Genomic DNA, 15,190 nt, shown 5'->3' with positions numbered 1-15,190 from the left:
GGTGATATTCTGGAGGTGACAGACTTGACCTTGGGGGAGCTAGGGGTGGCAACGGCCAACAGAAAGCTCTGGTGTGGGCTGGTCCATGAAGTCACGAAGAGTCGGAAGCGACTGAACGAATAAACAACAACAAAGGCACTCGGAGGAGGACTTTAGACGTTGAGCGCAGTGTACGGGTAGGTTCATGTTGGGAGAGGCGTTCCATCAGGTATTGCGGTCCCAAGCCATGTAGGGCTTTATAGGTTAAAACCAGCACCTTGAATTGGACTCGGAATCATATAGGCAGCCAATGCAAGCAGGCCAGAATTGGTGTTGTATGCTCAAACCTCCCTGTTCCAGCTATCAATCTGGCTGCCTCATTTTGCACAAGCTGCAGCTTCCGGATCGTCTTCAAAGGCTGCCCCATGTAGAGGGCATTGCAGTAATCTAATTTGGAAGTTACCAAAGTATGGACAACTGAAGCTAGTTATCCCTGTCCAGAAAACATCTCCATTATTGCAGATCTTCTAGGCACTACAGAATCTTGCCTGTGAAATATTAACCTTAGCAAATACAGACTAAAGCCCAGAAAAATGGGAACCATTAGAGACGGATACGAGACACCGTTGACTGCAAATCTGTTTGAATCCCGGAGGATCAGGATGGAGGAGAATCCGGAGCGGGGAGGGACAGATGGTTCTGTGCGCAATTAACTTTGGTGAGAGAGGCAGGAGGACGTCAAACACTAAGATATGGATGGAGCCTTTCCCCTGGGATGCTCTTTCCACAAGGCAGCCAAAGGAACGTGCTGGGACCTTGGCATCTGTGCACAGGTTCACTGAACCAACGGGAGTGCAAGGAATAAAATGGCAGCACAACACGCTTCCGGTTAGAAAGACAGCCCCGTCCATTTCAGAGGAGGATATTGAACAGGTTACACGTTCCTTTGTATATGGAGATTTGTGGGTTCCAAGCATACGTACTTGAGGTGCATTGGCGCACACGTGCGTTGGCTGCGAAGAGGCAGCCAGGATGGTTTTGTGCCGTTTATCCACAAAACCGACGCCTTCAGTCTGTGCTTACTTGCATCTAATTTGCAGAAAGAGAGGGCTGATGTTGTGGGGCAGAACAGGAGGAGCCTCCCCAGTGTCAGTGGGGCAGTGAATCCTCTCTGGGTTTCAATCAGAACTACCCAGAACTCTAAAGGAGCTTTCAAAGGTAAATCGCCTCTGGATTTCAGTCAGAATCAGTCAGGGCTCCACTCCTTGGATAGATCTTTCTTTTCATGTAACACAGCCTCCCCTTCCAGAAGTCTTAGATTCAGTAGAGGCTGGTGGCTCTAGAGGCCTTCAAGAGGCAGCTGAACAACCCTCTGTCAGGGATGCTTTAGGGTGGATTCCTGCATTGAGCAGGGGGTTGGACTCGATGGCCTTGTAGGCCCCTTCCAACCCTGCTATTCTATGATTCTATGGTTCTATGAAAGGGATAGGACAGAATCCTGGAGAGTCACTTTCAGACGGTACCAACGATAACGGGCTAATGTTAAAGAAAGCCAGATTCCAGCTGGACATCAGGAAAAACTTCCTGACTTTTAGAGCAGTACGACAATGGAACCAGTTACCTAGGGAGGTTGTGGGCTCTCCCACTAGAGGCGTTCAAGAGGCAGCTGGACAAGCATCTGTCAGGGATGCTTTAGGGTGGATTCCTGCATTGAGCAGGGGGTTGGACTCGATGGCCTTGTAGGCCCCTTCCAACCCTGCTATTCTATGATTCTATGAAAGGCTAATATCACCTCGTAAGCCCCTCCTCCATCCAGTATCACTACAAAGCCCAACTAATACTGTGACTTGAGCAGCATCTCCACATTCCTCCCCCCCCCCCCCCGCCAATGCAACAGCCCTCCCGTGGTCAGGCAAGCTGAAAATAATGAAAATAATGTCCAATGGAACCAGTGACCTAGGGAGGTTGTGGGCTCTCCCACACTCGAGGCCTTCAAGAGGCAGCTGAACAACCATCTGTCAGGGATGCTTTAGGGTGGATTCCTGCATTGAGCAGGGGGTTGGACTCGATGGCCTTGTAGGCCCCTTCCAACTCTGCTATTCTATAATGCTATGATTATAGATAAATAAAATCATAGAATCATAGAATCATAGAAAAATAAAGTTGGAAGGGGCCTACAAGGCCATCGAGTGTGGGACTGCCCACAACCTCCCTAGGTAACTAATTCCATTGTCATACTGCTCTAACAGTCAGGAAGTTTTTCCTGATGTCCAACCGGAATCCGGTTTCCTTTAACTTGAGCCCGTTATTCCGTGTCCTGCACTCTGGGAGGATCGAGAAGAGATCCTGGCCCTCCTCTGTGTGACAACCTTTTAAGTATTTGAAGAGTGCTCTCATGTCTCCCCTCAATCTTCTCTTCTCCAGGCTAAACATGCCCAGTTCTTTCAGTCTCTCTTCATAGGGCTTTGTTTCCAGACCCCTGATCGTCCTGGTTGCCCTCCTCTGAACACGCTCCAGCTTGTCTGCAACAAAACAACTGTCTAAAAAAATCCAACAAATAGAAGCATAAGAATCTAAGGACGTTTCTTCAACACTTCCAAGCAGCAGATATAAAACCTTCAAAAGTGGCATGTTTTAAGGAAAGGAAAGGAACCTCTCATGCAAGCACTGAGTCATTACTGACTCTTGGAGGAACGCCAGCTTTCGCTGACATTTTCTTGGCAGGCCTTATAGCAGGGTGGTTTGCCGTTGCCTTCCCCGGCTGTTATTACCCACACTCCAAAATCTTCTTTTAAAAGATGCCTAATCAGCCATGATGGAGCCCCAGATGGACCAGTGGCCAACGTCCTGGGCTCAGGAGGCAATCCAGCTGGAGGAGAAAAAGCCCGTGGATGGCTTCGTCCTGGTCTTTCTAATGCCTTAGCAAGAACTGTGCTGTTCCGGCTGGCCACTGGACATTTCTATCCAGTGAAATGGACATTTCTATCCTCCCATTTCTATCCCCCACTTCCTAGGGTTCTCTCCTTTCGTTATTTCATGGATTTGTTTTTAACGGCAGCTCATGAATTTTAAGTCACGCCGATTCCCGAAAGACGGCCCAGCTGCTGTCTCCTTTGTCTCTCTATCGATCACCTGCCCCCTTTTATTAGCCTCCTCCTCTCTCTGTCTCTCTCTCTCTCTTTCTCTCTCCTTCTCTTTTACTGCCTCCCCTTGTCATTCCTTATAATTCACCGATTTTCGTAGGGGGAATTGATCAATCACCTTGAAAGCCGGCTAATCCATCCCACAGCCCACCATCCCGGCTGGGAAGAGCGATTCGTTTCGCAAACAGCCTTGAAATGATATCAATGACATCATAAATTATGGGGTTGACAGAGGGGTTGGCAGGGGGGGGGGCGGGGGGGACAGACTCTGAGCTCTACCAAAGCATGACGCCCCCGGCTCTCACATGCAAAAAACCCCACACCGAGGAAGTAGACACGATTCATAGCAAAGCGCCAGTGACCCTTAATGGTGTATTAATGTCATAGCTCATTTTAATCAAGGTTTTGTTTCTATCTGCATTTTATAATGATGACAAGTCACCTTTTTGGCCGAAAGGCAGGACGTAAATGTAAGGAATGAATAAAATAAATAAATAAATGTGCATATTAGGACAGCCTCCCTCAACCTTTCCCCCCCCCCCCAGTGGCCCAATGCTGTCTGGAGATGTTGGAAGGCTGTGGTCCCACATGTATTCATGCACATGGGATCTGTCCCTGTCTTTGTGTTTGGTATCATAGAATTGTAGAGTTGGAAGGGACCCATAAGGCCATTGAGTCCAGCCCCCTGCTCAATGCAGGAATCCACCCTCATTCTCATGGCCTCCAATATCATCTGTACGCCGATGATACACAACTATATCTGTCATCTCCGGAACTTTCTCCTGATATTCACGATCGTATCTCGGCATGTCTTTCAGATATCTCAGCTTGGCTGCTTCATTGTCGCTTGAAACTTAACATGGCAAAGACTGAATTGCTTGTTTTTCCTCCTAAACCTTCTCCTCATCTCTCATTCTCTCTTACTGTCAATGATGTTACGCTTACTCCGGTCCAGGAAGCTCGTAGCCTTGGCTTTATCTTCGACTCCTCGCTCTCCTTTATTCCTCATATTGAGGCAGTAGCTAAATCTTGTCGATTTTTCCTGTATAATATTGCCAGGATTCGATCATTTTTGTCTGTCTCTTCTGCCAAAACGCTTGTTCATGCACTGGTTATTTCACGGTTGGACTACTGCAATCTTCTTCTCTCTGGCCTTCCTTCTTCTCACATCAGTCCGTTGGTTTCTGTTCACCACTCTGCCGCAAAGATCATCTTCTTGGCTCGCCGCTCCGACCATGTTACTCCGCTTCTGAAATCTCTCCATTGGCTTCCAATTCACTTCAGAATCCAATATAAACTTCTCCTGTTAACCTTCAAAGCTTTTCACGGTCTAGCTCCTTCCTATCTCTCCTCTCTCATCTCACACTATTGCCCCGCTCGTGCTCTTCGCTCCTCTGATGCCATGTTTCTCGCCTGCCCAAGGGCCTCTACTTCCCTTGCTCGGCTTCGTCCATTCTCTTCTGCTGCCCCTTACGCCTGGAACGCTCTTCCAGAACATTTGAGAACTACAAGTTCAACCGCAGCTTTTAAAGCTCAACTAAAAACTTTTCTTTTTCCTAAAGCTTTTAAAACTTGATGTTGTGCAGACTTCTACTGTTACTTTCTACTGTTAGTTTTACCCTACCCTGTGCCTGCTTACCCTACCCTGTACCTATTTGCATTCTCTTCCCCTCCTCATTGTTTTACTATGATTTTATTAGATTGTAAGCCTATGCGGCAGGGTCTTGCTATTTACTGTTTTACTCTGTACAGCACCATGTACACTGATGGTGCTATATAAATAAATAAATAAATAAATAATAATAATAATAATAATAATAATAATAATAATAAAGCATCCCTGAGAGATGGTTGTCCAGCTGCATCTTGAAGGCCTCTAGTGTGGGAGAGCCCACAACCTCTCTAGGGAACTGATTCCATTGTCGTACTGCTCTAACAGTCAGGAAGTTTTTCCTGATGTCCAGCCGGAATCTGGCTCCCTTTAACTTGAGCCTGTTATTCCATGTCCTGCACTCTTGGAGGATCGGGAAGAGATCCTGGCCCTCCTTTGTGTGACAACCTTTTAAGTATTTGAAGAGTGCTATCATGTCTCCCCTCAATCTTCTCTTCTCCAGGCTAAACATGCCCAGTTCTTTCAGTCTCTCTTCATAGGGCTTTGTTTCCAGACCCCTGATCATCCTGGTTGCCCTCCTCTGAACACACTCCATCTTGTCTGCGTCCTTCTTGAATTGTGGAGCCCAGAACTGGACGCAATACTCTAGATGAGGCCTAACCAGGGCCAAATAGAGAGGAACCAGTACCTCATGCGATTTCTATACTTCTATTAATGCAGCCCAAATACCTGACGGAATCCCTCTCCTGACATGAACCTACCAGTAAACTACGCTCCCCATCTAAGGTCAAATACTTCAAATACTTGAAAGGCTGTCACACAGAGGAGGGCCAGGATCTCTTCTCGATCCTCCCAGAGTGCAGGGCACAGAATAACAGGCTCAAGTTAAAGGAAGCCAGATTCCGGCTGGACATCAGGAAAAACTTCCAGACTGTTAGAGCAGTACGACAATGGCCAGTTCTTTCAGTCTCTCTTCATAGGGCTTTGTTTCCAGACCCCTGGGCCTTCTATGGGCCTTCTGTAGCCCTTAAAACAGAGGAGAACTTCAGAGAACTGTCCTCTGCAAAACAGGACACATGGCTATCCTGGGCAATTGGCCATCTTCTATATCTTTAAGTGATTCATACATTAAATATGGGAAAGGTCTGGCTGCCTTGCACATTGCAAGGCAGGAGTCCAAAAGTCCAAAACTCAACGCAAATCTCGGAGAGGAGAGGACGCATCAGGCAAAAACGGACGGTACATCTGTGCGCTCACCACAGGCCAAAGCCCAGCCAGCCCTTTGCATCCTCCATTCCTGTCTGCAGGAATATGTTGGGAGAGGATTTGTAAATGAGGGGGCGGGGCCAGGGGTGGCCCTGCCATCAGGCAGAGTGAGGCAGCCACCTCAGGCGGCAGGTGCTGGGTGGCGGCAGGAAGGAATTGCAGGAGAGAGCTGTGTGTCATCTAACCCCCTTGTTTTCCCCAAAACTAGCCTACTTACGGGCAGTGGAGGGCACTGTCCCAACCCCATTGTTTAACAAAGGTCCAACTGTTCACTTTTTGGATGTGGCTCAGGTAGCAAAATAACTTGGGCTGGCCCTGGGCAGGGGGGATTTATATAACGGGCTGAAGTTACAGGAAGTCAGATTCTGGCTGGACATCAGGAAAAACTTCCTGACTGTTAGAGCAGTACGACAATGGAATCAGTGACCTAGGGAGGTTGTGAACTCTCCCACACTAGAGGCCTTCAAGAGGCAGCTGGACAGCCCTCCATCAAGGATGCTTTAGGGTGGATTCCTGCCTTAAGCAGGGGGTTGGACTCGATGGCCTTAGAGGCCCCTTCCAACCACTATTCTATGATTCTATGATATCGCTTCTTTCTCCAGGACCCTTCTCCTTTCAAAAGACAAATAAGCCACCCCAGAAAAGGGGGAGTAAACGATTTAGGCACCCCAGAGACCTTCATCTGAGCCCAGGCTCAGCCCCAGAAGTTGTGCTTTAGGCCTCCTTGCAGTGCCGTGGTGCAACCCCAGCACCTCTGACGCACGTACAGATCAGCCTTTCTCTTTTTAAAGTGACAGGTAAAGGCAATTTGATGCCTTCCATCCTTTGGTGGCTTGGGGAGCTCCCTTAGACTTCTGACTGGTTCTGACTAAAACCCAGAGTGGTCTCACATCAGCCTCCACTGATTCAGTGTATGGATTTATTTCCACCCTTCATTCCAGCCCAGATGGGTCCATGAAGCACCTTGGACAGCTCCGTTCTGAATAGTTCTGACTGAAACCCGGAGCAGATTCACCACCCTGCTGACATTATCGCCACCAGCCTCCACTGCATAGACTGCCAGACAATCCCATTTTCAGTTTTCTTAGTTGATCTCCCGACCTCACATTGCAAGTAAAGGATGCCAAGGCGTCCTCAGCTGAGTCTGCAATTGTTCTATACCTTTATCAGCTCAGCTTTCTTGATTTCTAGCGAGATCTGCCTAGTGCCATAAAATATGACAGCTCCCTCTGCATATTTTGAACAAATATCCCCGCATGAGCACTTGGAGCAAGACAAATGATTAAAACAAAAACTCTTTTAATGCATTTTCAGTCGCTCTAAATCTAACAAGGTTCTAATGATCCCACTACCTGTCAAATTACCATCTGGTCTACTTACTTTCTGCATGCCCACATCACTGATCTTATAGGAGTCAGCTCCCATGGTTTTTTTTTTAATTATTATTAAAAGAAAAGATATATTTGCTCATGTGACAAATCTGTTTTCCTACGTCAGCAAAATAATAATAATAATAATAATAATAATAATAATAATAATAATAGCGTGAAATGCTGCTTTAAAGATAGAATCATAGAATCATAGAATAGCAGAGTTGGAAGGGGCCTACAAGGCCATCGAGTCCAACCCCCTGCTCAATGCAGGAATCCACCCTAAAGCATCCCTGACAGAGGGTTGTCCAGCTGACTCTTGAAGGCCTCTAGTGTGGGAGAGCCCACAACCTCCCTAGGTAACTGATTCCATTGTCATACTGCTCTAACCATCAGGAAGTTTTTCCTGACGTCCAGCCGAATCTGGCTTCCTGTAACTTGAGCCCGTTATTCCGAGTCCTGTACTCTGGTAGGATCGTGAAGAGATCCTGGCCCTCCTCTGTGTGACAACCTTTCAAGTATTTGAAGAGTGCTATCATGCCTCTCCTCCATCTTCTCTTCTCCAAGCTAAACATGCCCAGTTCTTTCAGTCTCTCTTCATAGGGCTTTGTTTTAAAATGTTTAAAAATGCCCACTTCACACATAGTGAAGTGTGAAGTGGGCATTTTTAAATTGCTGTCTTAAGCCGCTTGTTGCTAATAGGGGCACCTCCAAGTCCTTTCCCAAGCAGCATTTGGGCTGGATTTGTATACGAGGTGGGTGTCAGTCAGTGGTGCAGCGGAGCCAGGCCTCACTGGGACACAACAGCAGCAGCGGCGGCACTTCTGATCAGCAGGGACTAAGGATCTGCAACTCTTCCAATGTCCAGGCTGAGGAAGCCCGTTGCAGGGCGTTCCAGCCCTCTTGGGGCTCAGTGGATTTCCCCAAAGCCCCCATCCTGGCTTACGGATTTCGGCAGATTTTTTTTCCTCCGCAAAAATGGCAAAGACACGCAAATCGCAGCCACCATGCAGACAAGCTGGAGCGTGTTCAGAGGAGGGCAACCAGGATGATCAGGGGTCTGGAAACAAAGCCCTGTGAAGAGAGACTGAAAGAACTGGGCATGTTTAGCCTGGAGAAGAGAAGATGGAGGGGAGACATGAGAGCACTCTTCAAGTACTTAAAAGGTTGTCACACAGAGGAGGGCCAGGATCTCTTCTCAATCCTCCCAGTGCAGGACACGGAATAACGGGCTCAAGTTAAAGGAAGCCAGATTCCAGCTGGACATCAGGAAAAACGTCCTGACTGTTAGAGCGGTATGACAATGGAACCAGTTACCTAGGGAGGTTGTGGGCTCTCCCATACTAGAGGCCTTCAAGAGGCAGCTGGACAACCATCTGTCAGGGATGCTGTAGGGTGGATTCCTGCATTGAGCAGGGGGTTGGACTTGATGGCCTTAGAGGCCCCTTCCAACTCTACTATTCTATGATTCTATGAATGGGCTCAAGTTACAGGAAGCCAGATTCCGGCTGGACATCAGGAAAAACTTCCTGACTGTTAGAGCAGTACGTCAATGGAATCAGTTACCTAGGGAGGTTGTGGGCTCTCCCACCCTAGAGGCCTTCAAGAGGCAGCCGGACAACCCTCTGTCAGGGATGCTGTAGGGTGGATTCCTGCATTGAGCAGCGGGTTGGACTCGATGGCCTTGTACGTCCCTTCCAACTCTGCTATTCTATGATTCTATAACTAAGCACTTTACAGCTGCAAATGCAATTAAATATGCTAATTACGGGTGTGATTTGCCCAAGATAACACAAATCGCAGCCAAAATGTCGGCATAACTAAGCACTTCACGGTTACAAATTCCATAAAATATGCTAATTACGGCCATAATTTGCCAAAGTTACACAATTTGTGGCCCCCAATTTGCACATCTTATTTATTTATTAATTAAATTTATATACCACCCCATAGCTGAAGCTGTCCGGGCAGCTTACAAAAGGTTTCTCTGCCGTTTTTACGGAGAAAAATTGTACGTCGAAATCTGTAAGAAGTGCAGGCAAGGAGAGCGGGCTGATAGGGTGGATTTTGCAGGTTGGATTTTCAGGAATCTGATGTCATTCGTGTCCATCGAGGATTTCTCCTCGCAGGGGTGCTGACGTCAACCCCCGCCCCCCACCCCACTCCACCCCACAGACTATCTTGCTCCCTCTCAATTCAGATCCAATCCTCACAGTAGCTGGTGGGGGAGAGGAGGGGAATGAATTTTCCCAGCTACAATCTCTTGTTCCTTGTTATAACGTAAAGTGCGCTGGCAGCAAAAAAAAAAAAAAGATAAGGAAAAGAGAACTAGACAAAATTGCCATCAACTGCCGTGGAGATTCAGATCGCTGAGTGAAAGCGGAGTTTTATTAATGGTAAATTTCAAGTGATCCGTGTCTTTTCGAGGTATTTGTATTACTGTATATATGTATGGATGCTTTCTTTTGGTGTATGGCCTTTGGCTGGTACAATAAACTTTGGATTGACTTAACGTAAAGATTATTTATTTATTTATTTATTTATTTATTATTATTATTACAGTATTTTCCACCTTTTTTCCTCCAAGTAACCCAAGGCGGCCTACATAATCCTCCTCCTCCTCTCCATGTTATCCTCACAACAACAACCCTGCGAGGTAGGCTGGGCTGAGAGTCTGTGACTGGCCCAAAGTCACCCAGTGGGTTTCCAAGGCCGAGTGGGGACTAGAACCCGGATCTCCCGACCCCCAGTCCAACACTCTAGCCACTACACCACAATGGCTCTCTTTTTGCCGTGGCCCTTAGTCCTGAAATGGCAATGAAGACCCTTTAGGCCAGCCTTCCTCAACCTGGGGCGCTCCAGATGTGTTGGACTACAACTCCCAGAATGCCCCAGCCAGCTGGCTGGGGCATTCTGGGAGATGCAGTCCAACACATCTGGAGCGCCCCAGGTTGAGGAAGGCTGCTTTAGGCTTACAAAAGGCCTTTTCATGGTGGAGATGAAAATTGCCAGAAGTGGATCCCTGATGTGGGTCCACGTAGCCGCTTGCATTTTTGGCCTCTCCTTGAAGGTAGTGGTGGTGGTACGGTCATGATTTATTTATTTATTTATTTATTTATTTATTGCATTTCTATACCGCCCAATAGCTGAAGCTCTCTGGGAGGTTCACAAAAATGATGAGCGCGTGCATTTCAAAATTCGCAACTACACGACTGCTATCAGCTGGGGAGGAGCTCTTTCATGATAAGAAAGCAAAAAATGGATTTTGGTAGGTTCCGGTCTGGAGGCTCACCGTGTTGCACAGGGCTATATGTGAATGCAGGAACGCCACCTCACAAATGCATCACAACTGCACCGCCTGAGGGCCGAGGCGTACCCAGTGAAGGCGATGCTCCTGGCGCTGACGCCGTCAGCCTAGTGAAGCATTGGGAGCTTTGCACATGTTCTCAGGGCCGGTGCTACCATAGAGGCCACTCAGGCGGCTGCCTAGAGTGCCAAGCTAAGAGGGGCGCCAGGCACCGCGCAGCACTCACGTGCGTTGTTGGCTGTGAGCTGGCCCGGCCCGAGGATTCAGCTGGGCCTGGGTGGGCGAGATGTCACCCCGCGCCCGCACAGCCGAAGCGAAGCCAGGGACACTGGGTGGGGGCGGCGGCTCCGCGTTCAGACATCCGCCTGGAAGCCGGCCTCCCAGAGCCACTCTAGCTGCCCGGAAGGCACTCTCCCAGAGCCAGGAGACCGCCGCCAAAAGAAGAAGAAAAAGCATGTGGGGAGCTCAACCCTGGCCCAAGCCAGCCTCTGCCTTACTCCCGAGGAAAGGGCACCGGGCCGCCTCGCCTCTCTCCTCAAACAGGCCGCGATGTCCAGGCAGGCGGGCAAGCGGGACTCCCTCTCCCTTCCCCCAGGAAAGCTAGGGACTTGTGGACTCCTTGCAAGGCAGACTCTCCTGCTTCCCGATCCTGCGCGCATGGATCAACGGGACTTGCATCCGAGAAAGTGTTGCACCGGGAGGCACCAGTGCGGCCCGATCCACCTATGCCTCCTTACTCGGAAGCCTTATTCCCCCCCCCCCCCCGAGTAAACATGTGGAGGCGAACGGGACGCCAGGCTGCATAGCGGGTTGCGTTCGCACGGAAGTAAGTCCCGGTGAATTCCGGATGGCTCGGTCCCAAATCGAAGTGAGCCAGTCCCAGCTCTCCACTCGGCGCACACGTTCGGACTTCCGCGCAATTTTGGTGTGTGTGTGTGTGTGTGTGTGTGTGTGTGTGTGTGTGTGCAAGTAACTCGCCTTGCCTAGGGCGCAAAATAGTCTGGCACCGGCCCTGCATATTCTGCAAAGCCTACCACAGCCTTGGGGCACGAAGAAGGAGGCCCGGAGTATAAGACGGAGGCCCGTTGGGGGTCTTACCTGAGTAGCCATTATTCCGTGCCCAATCCCTGTGTTGTGAGTGCCTGTGCCAATGACCCCGGCTGCGGTCACATCCGAAACAGCTCCTAGACTGGACCCAAAAGGGACAGTGAGCAGGGCGCATAGAAGAGGGAGGCACAACCACAATTGTGATTATTCCCAAAGGTAGCTGTTGCCGAGGCAGTGATATTAACGAATGTGACGTTCAGAACAAAAGGTAATTAATTGCCACCTGCTCTGGATCTGGAAGCTGCCAAAATGAATGCTGAGCGCATGTCACAGCGCATCAAGCCACAGAGAGAGGGCCTTGTAATATGAAGGAACTTTGGGTTGGACAGATTACAGGCTTTAATATCCCAAAGGAACCATTGTATGCATATTTAGGCAGAAAAAAGTCCTACAACTACCAGCATTCCTCAGGCAGCATCCCCCCCCGCCGGTCTATACATGCATAAATCAGGCCTCAAGAATATTATTAAATTATTTGGAAGGATGAGTTGATATAACTGATGCTGAGAGGACTGCAAAATTCTTAACAGCAGTTAAAATGTCAGTTGTAAGTACTGGAAAAAGAAAGTGGTTTTATAGGCTCTAATGGATACATTTACACTCTTTGTAAGGGCCTGTGAACATCAAATGTATGAATATCAGTTGATAAGGAAATGGCCAATTTTTATTAGTTTCCAGAACGATAAATTTGAAGATGATGTACTCACTGTTTGCACTAGTATAAGGAATCAGACTCCTCTGTAGTTCGTATGGCTTTGTTTATAAAGTTACAATGAAGTGACCCAGTGACAATGCAACGCATGCATTGGGATTCACGTATTTATACTGGTCATTTTATTGCAATTTCTGTATGCGTCATTTTACAATGGCCATAGCTACTAGACCTAAGGTTTATCCCCGGATCATCCCGGAGTCATCCCTGTTCATGTAAATGACACACAGGATATCCGGGGAGCAGGCAGGGACGATCCCAGGATAAACCTTAGGTCTAGGTAAGGCCAATGTGTAACCCTTTTAAATGGTGTGATCCTGTTCTCTCTCTGTGTGTATATCATCAAAAGAGGTATTAGTAAACCAATTAAAAAGAAAGAAAAGGAGGAGATTTGGATGGATGGCAATGGAAAAGTTCCTTTGACGTTGCTTTTGTTCGGCTGCAGCCAAGCTTTGTGTGAGTTTATAGAATTGTGTGACCAAAATGTCCCTTTGTGAACAAATAAGCAAAGAGAAGCTCACCCAGGCCCCTTAAAATCAAGGCAGTGAAGTGAGGGAAAGGGGCGGATCGTGTCACTATCCGTACTCACATGTACTGCAGAGGTAAATGAGATATTATAAAAACTTTTTAATATACTGATAAGTTACTGATAAGCAGAAGGGAGGTGGTGGGCTCTCCAACACTCGAGGCCTTCAAGAGGCAGCTGGACAACCATCTGTCAGGGATGCTTTAGGGTGGATTCCTACATTGAGCAGCGGGTTGGACTCGATGGCCTTGTAGGCCCCTTCCAACTCTGCTATTCTATGATTCTATGATCAGGAAAAACTTCCTGCCTGTTAGAGCAGTACGACAATGGAATCAGTTACCCAGGGAGGTTGTGGGCTCTCCCACACTAGAGGCCTTCAAGAGGCAGCTGGACAAGCATCTGTCAGGGATGCTTTAGGGTGGATTCCTGCATTGAGCAAGGGGTTGGACTCGATGGCCTTGTAGGCCCCTTCCAACTCTGCTATTCTATGATTCTATGATTCTACACTAGTTCCCAAAGTTCAGGTATGCTTCCACTGTAAAGCTGTATATTATATCATTAAAAAAGCACAGATAAGTACTCAAAGACCATTTAGAAAACACTCAAAGAACAAAACACTTGAAGACCATACGCGTTTCGACGCAACAGAGGTCTTCTTCAGTGGTCCCATGAACTATATATGCACATGAAAAAAACTAAGAATTATTTTCAAATTACCATTGCCACTAGATATTACAGTCACTTGCCTTTTGGAATGGATAGTGGGTTACTATATTTTAGCTAGGATCCAAAATTTGGAATGAGGCTGCATGTCCCAACTGCTAATATGGTATTTTGTTGGCAAGGAACCTCTTTTCAGTAGCAAGGCTAGCATCCTTTGCACTAGTATTCTCACCTGTACTTCTGTTTGTTAACAGGAAGCTGGTCTTTAAGTGTTTTGTTCTTTGAGTGTTTTGTTCTTTGAGTGTTTTGTTCTTTGAGTGTTTTCTAAATGGTCTTCGAGTACTTATCTGTGCTTTTTTAATGATATAATATACAGCTTTACAGTGGAAGCATACCTGAACTTTGGGAACTAGTGTAACTTATTAGTATATTAAAAAGTTTTTATAATATCTCACTTACCTCTGCAGTACATGTGAGTATGGATAGTGACACGATCCGCCCCTTTCCCTCACTTCACTGCCTTGTGAACAAAACCAGGAGGTTCAACTCTCCCCCATCAATTCTACAAATGAGATACTACAAACGAGAAGGATCTTGGAACTGTTGTAGATCGCAAGTTGAATATGAGCCAACAGTGCGATATGGCTGCAAGAAAGGCCAATGCTATTTTGGGCTGCATTAATAGAAGTATAGCTTCCAAATCACGTGAGGTACTGGTTCCTCTCTATTCGGCCCTGGTTAGGCCTCATCTAGAGTATTGCGTCCAGTTCTGGGCTCCACAATTCAAGAAGGACGCAGACAAGCTGGAGCGTGTTCAGAGGAGGGCAACCAGGATGATCAGGGGTCTGGAAACAAAGCCCTAGGAAGAGAGACTGAAAGAACTGGGCATGACTAGCCTGGAGAAGAGAAGATGGAGGGGAGACATGATAGCCCTCTTCAAATACTTAAAAGGTTGTCACACAGAGGAGGGCCAGGATCTCTTCTCGATCCTCCCAGGGTGCAGGACACGGAATAACGGGCTCAAGTTACAGGAAGCCAGATTCCGACTGGACATCAGGAAAAAATTCCTGACTATTAGAGCAGTACGACAATGGAATCAGTTATCTAGGGAGGTTGTGGGCTCTCCCACACTAGAGGCCTTCAAGAGGCAGCTGGACAACCCTCTGTCAGGGATGCTTTAGAGTGGATTCCTGCATTGAGCAGGGGGTTGGACTCGATGTCCTTGTAGGCCCCTTCCAATTCTGCTATTCTATGACTCTCCCTTGCTTCCTGTAAACTCACACAACGCTCCCCTCCCCGGTTTCATCTCAAATCCAGTTGAAAAACAGTTCGGAATGCTTGAAAGAGTGCAATTACTCCAGGATAACCTCAGACCGAACCCAAAAAGAGAGAGACCCAAATCTTATTAAGTCCTTCTGTGATTAAAGAGCTACTTTCGCCCCAATGTCAGGACATTCGAGTGAATTTGCATACGATTCCAGGAGCCCATTTCCTTCGGAGGGTCC

At 47.7% G+C, this 15,190-nt stretch overlaps 1 protein-coding gene across 1 annotated transcript in view; it reads right to left on the bottom strand.

Moving 5' to 3' along the window:
* The window catches only part of LOC134397263 (L-gulonolactone oxidase-like), a 77,296-nt gene that overhangs the window by 52,091 nt on the left and 10,015 nt on the right, over positions 1 to 15,190 (bottom strand). Inside the window, exon 5 of the mRNA XM_063123759.1 lies at positions 11,776 to 11,866. Coding sequence (XP_062979829.1) covers positions 11,776 to 11,866 — 91 coding nt within the window. The remainder of the gene's footprint in view (positions 1 to 11,775; positions 11,867 to 15,190) is intronic.

The sequence above is a fragment of the Elgaria multicarinata genome, chromosome 4 (genome assembly GCF_023053635.1).
Source record: "Elgaria multicarinata webbii isolate HBS135686 ecotype San Diego chromosome 4, rElgMul1.1.pri, whole genome shotgun sequence".
In the NCBI taxonomy this organism is placed as follows: Eukaryota; Metazoa; Chordata; class Lepidosauria; order Squamata; family Anguidae; genus Elgaria; species Elgaria multicarinata.
Note: the sequence above shows the minus strand (reverse complement) of the source record. Positions and strands in the feature narration are given on the sequence as shown.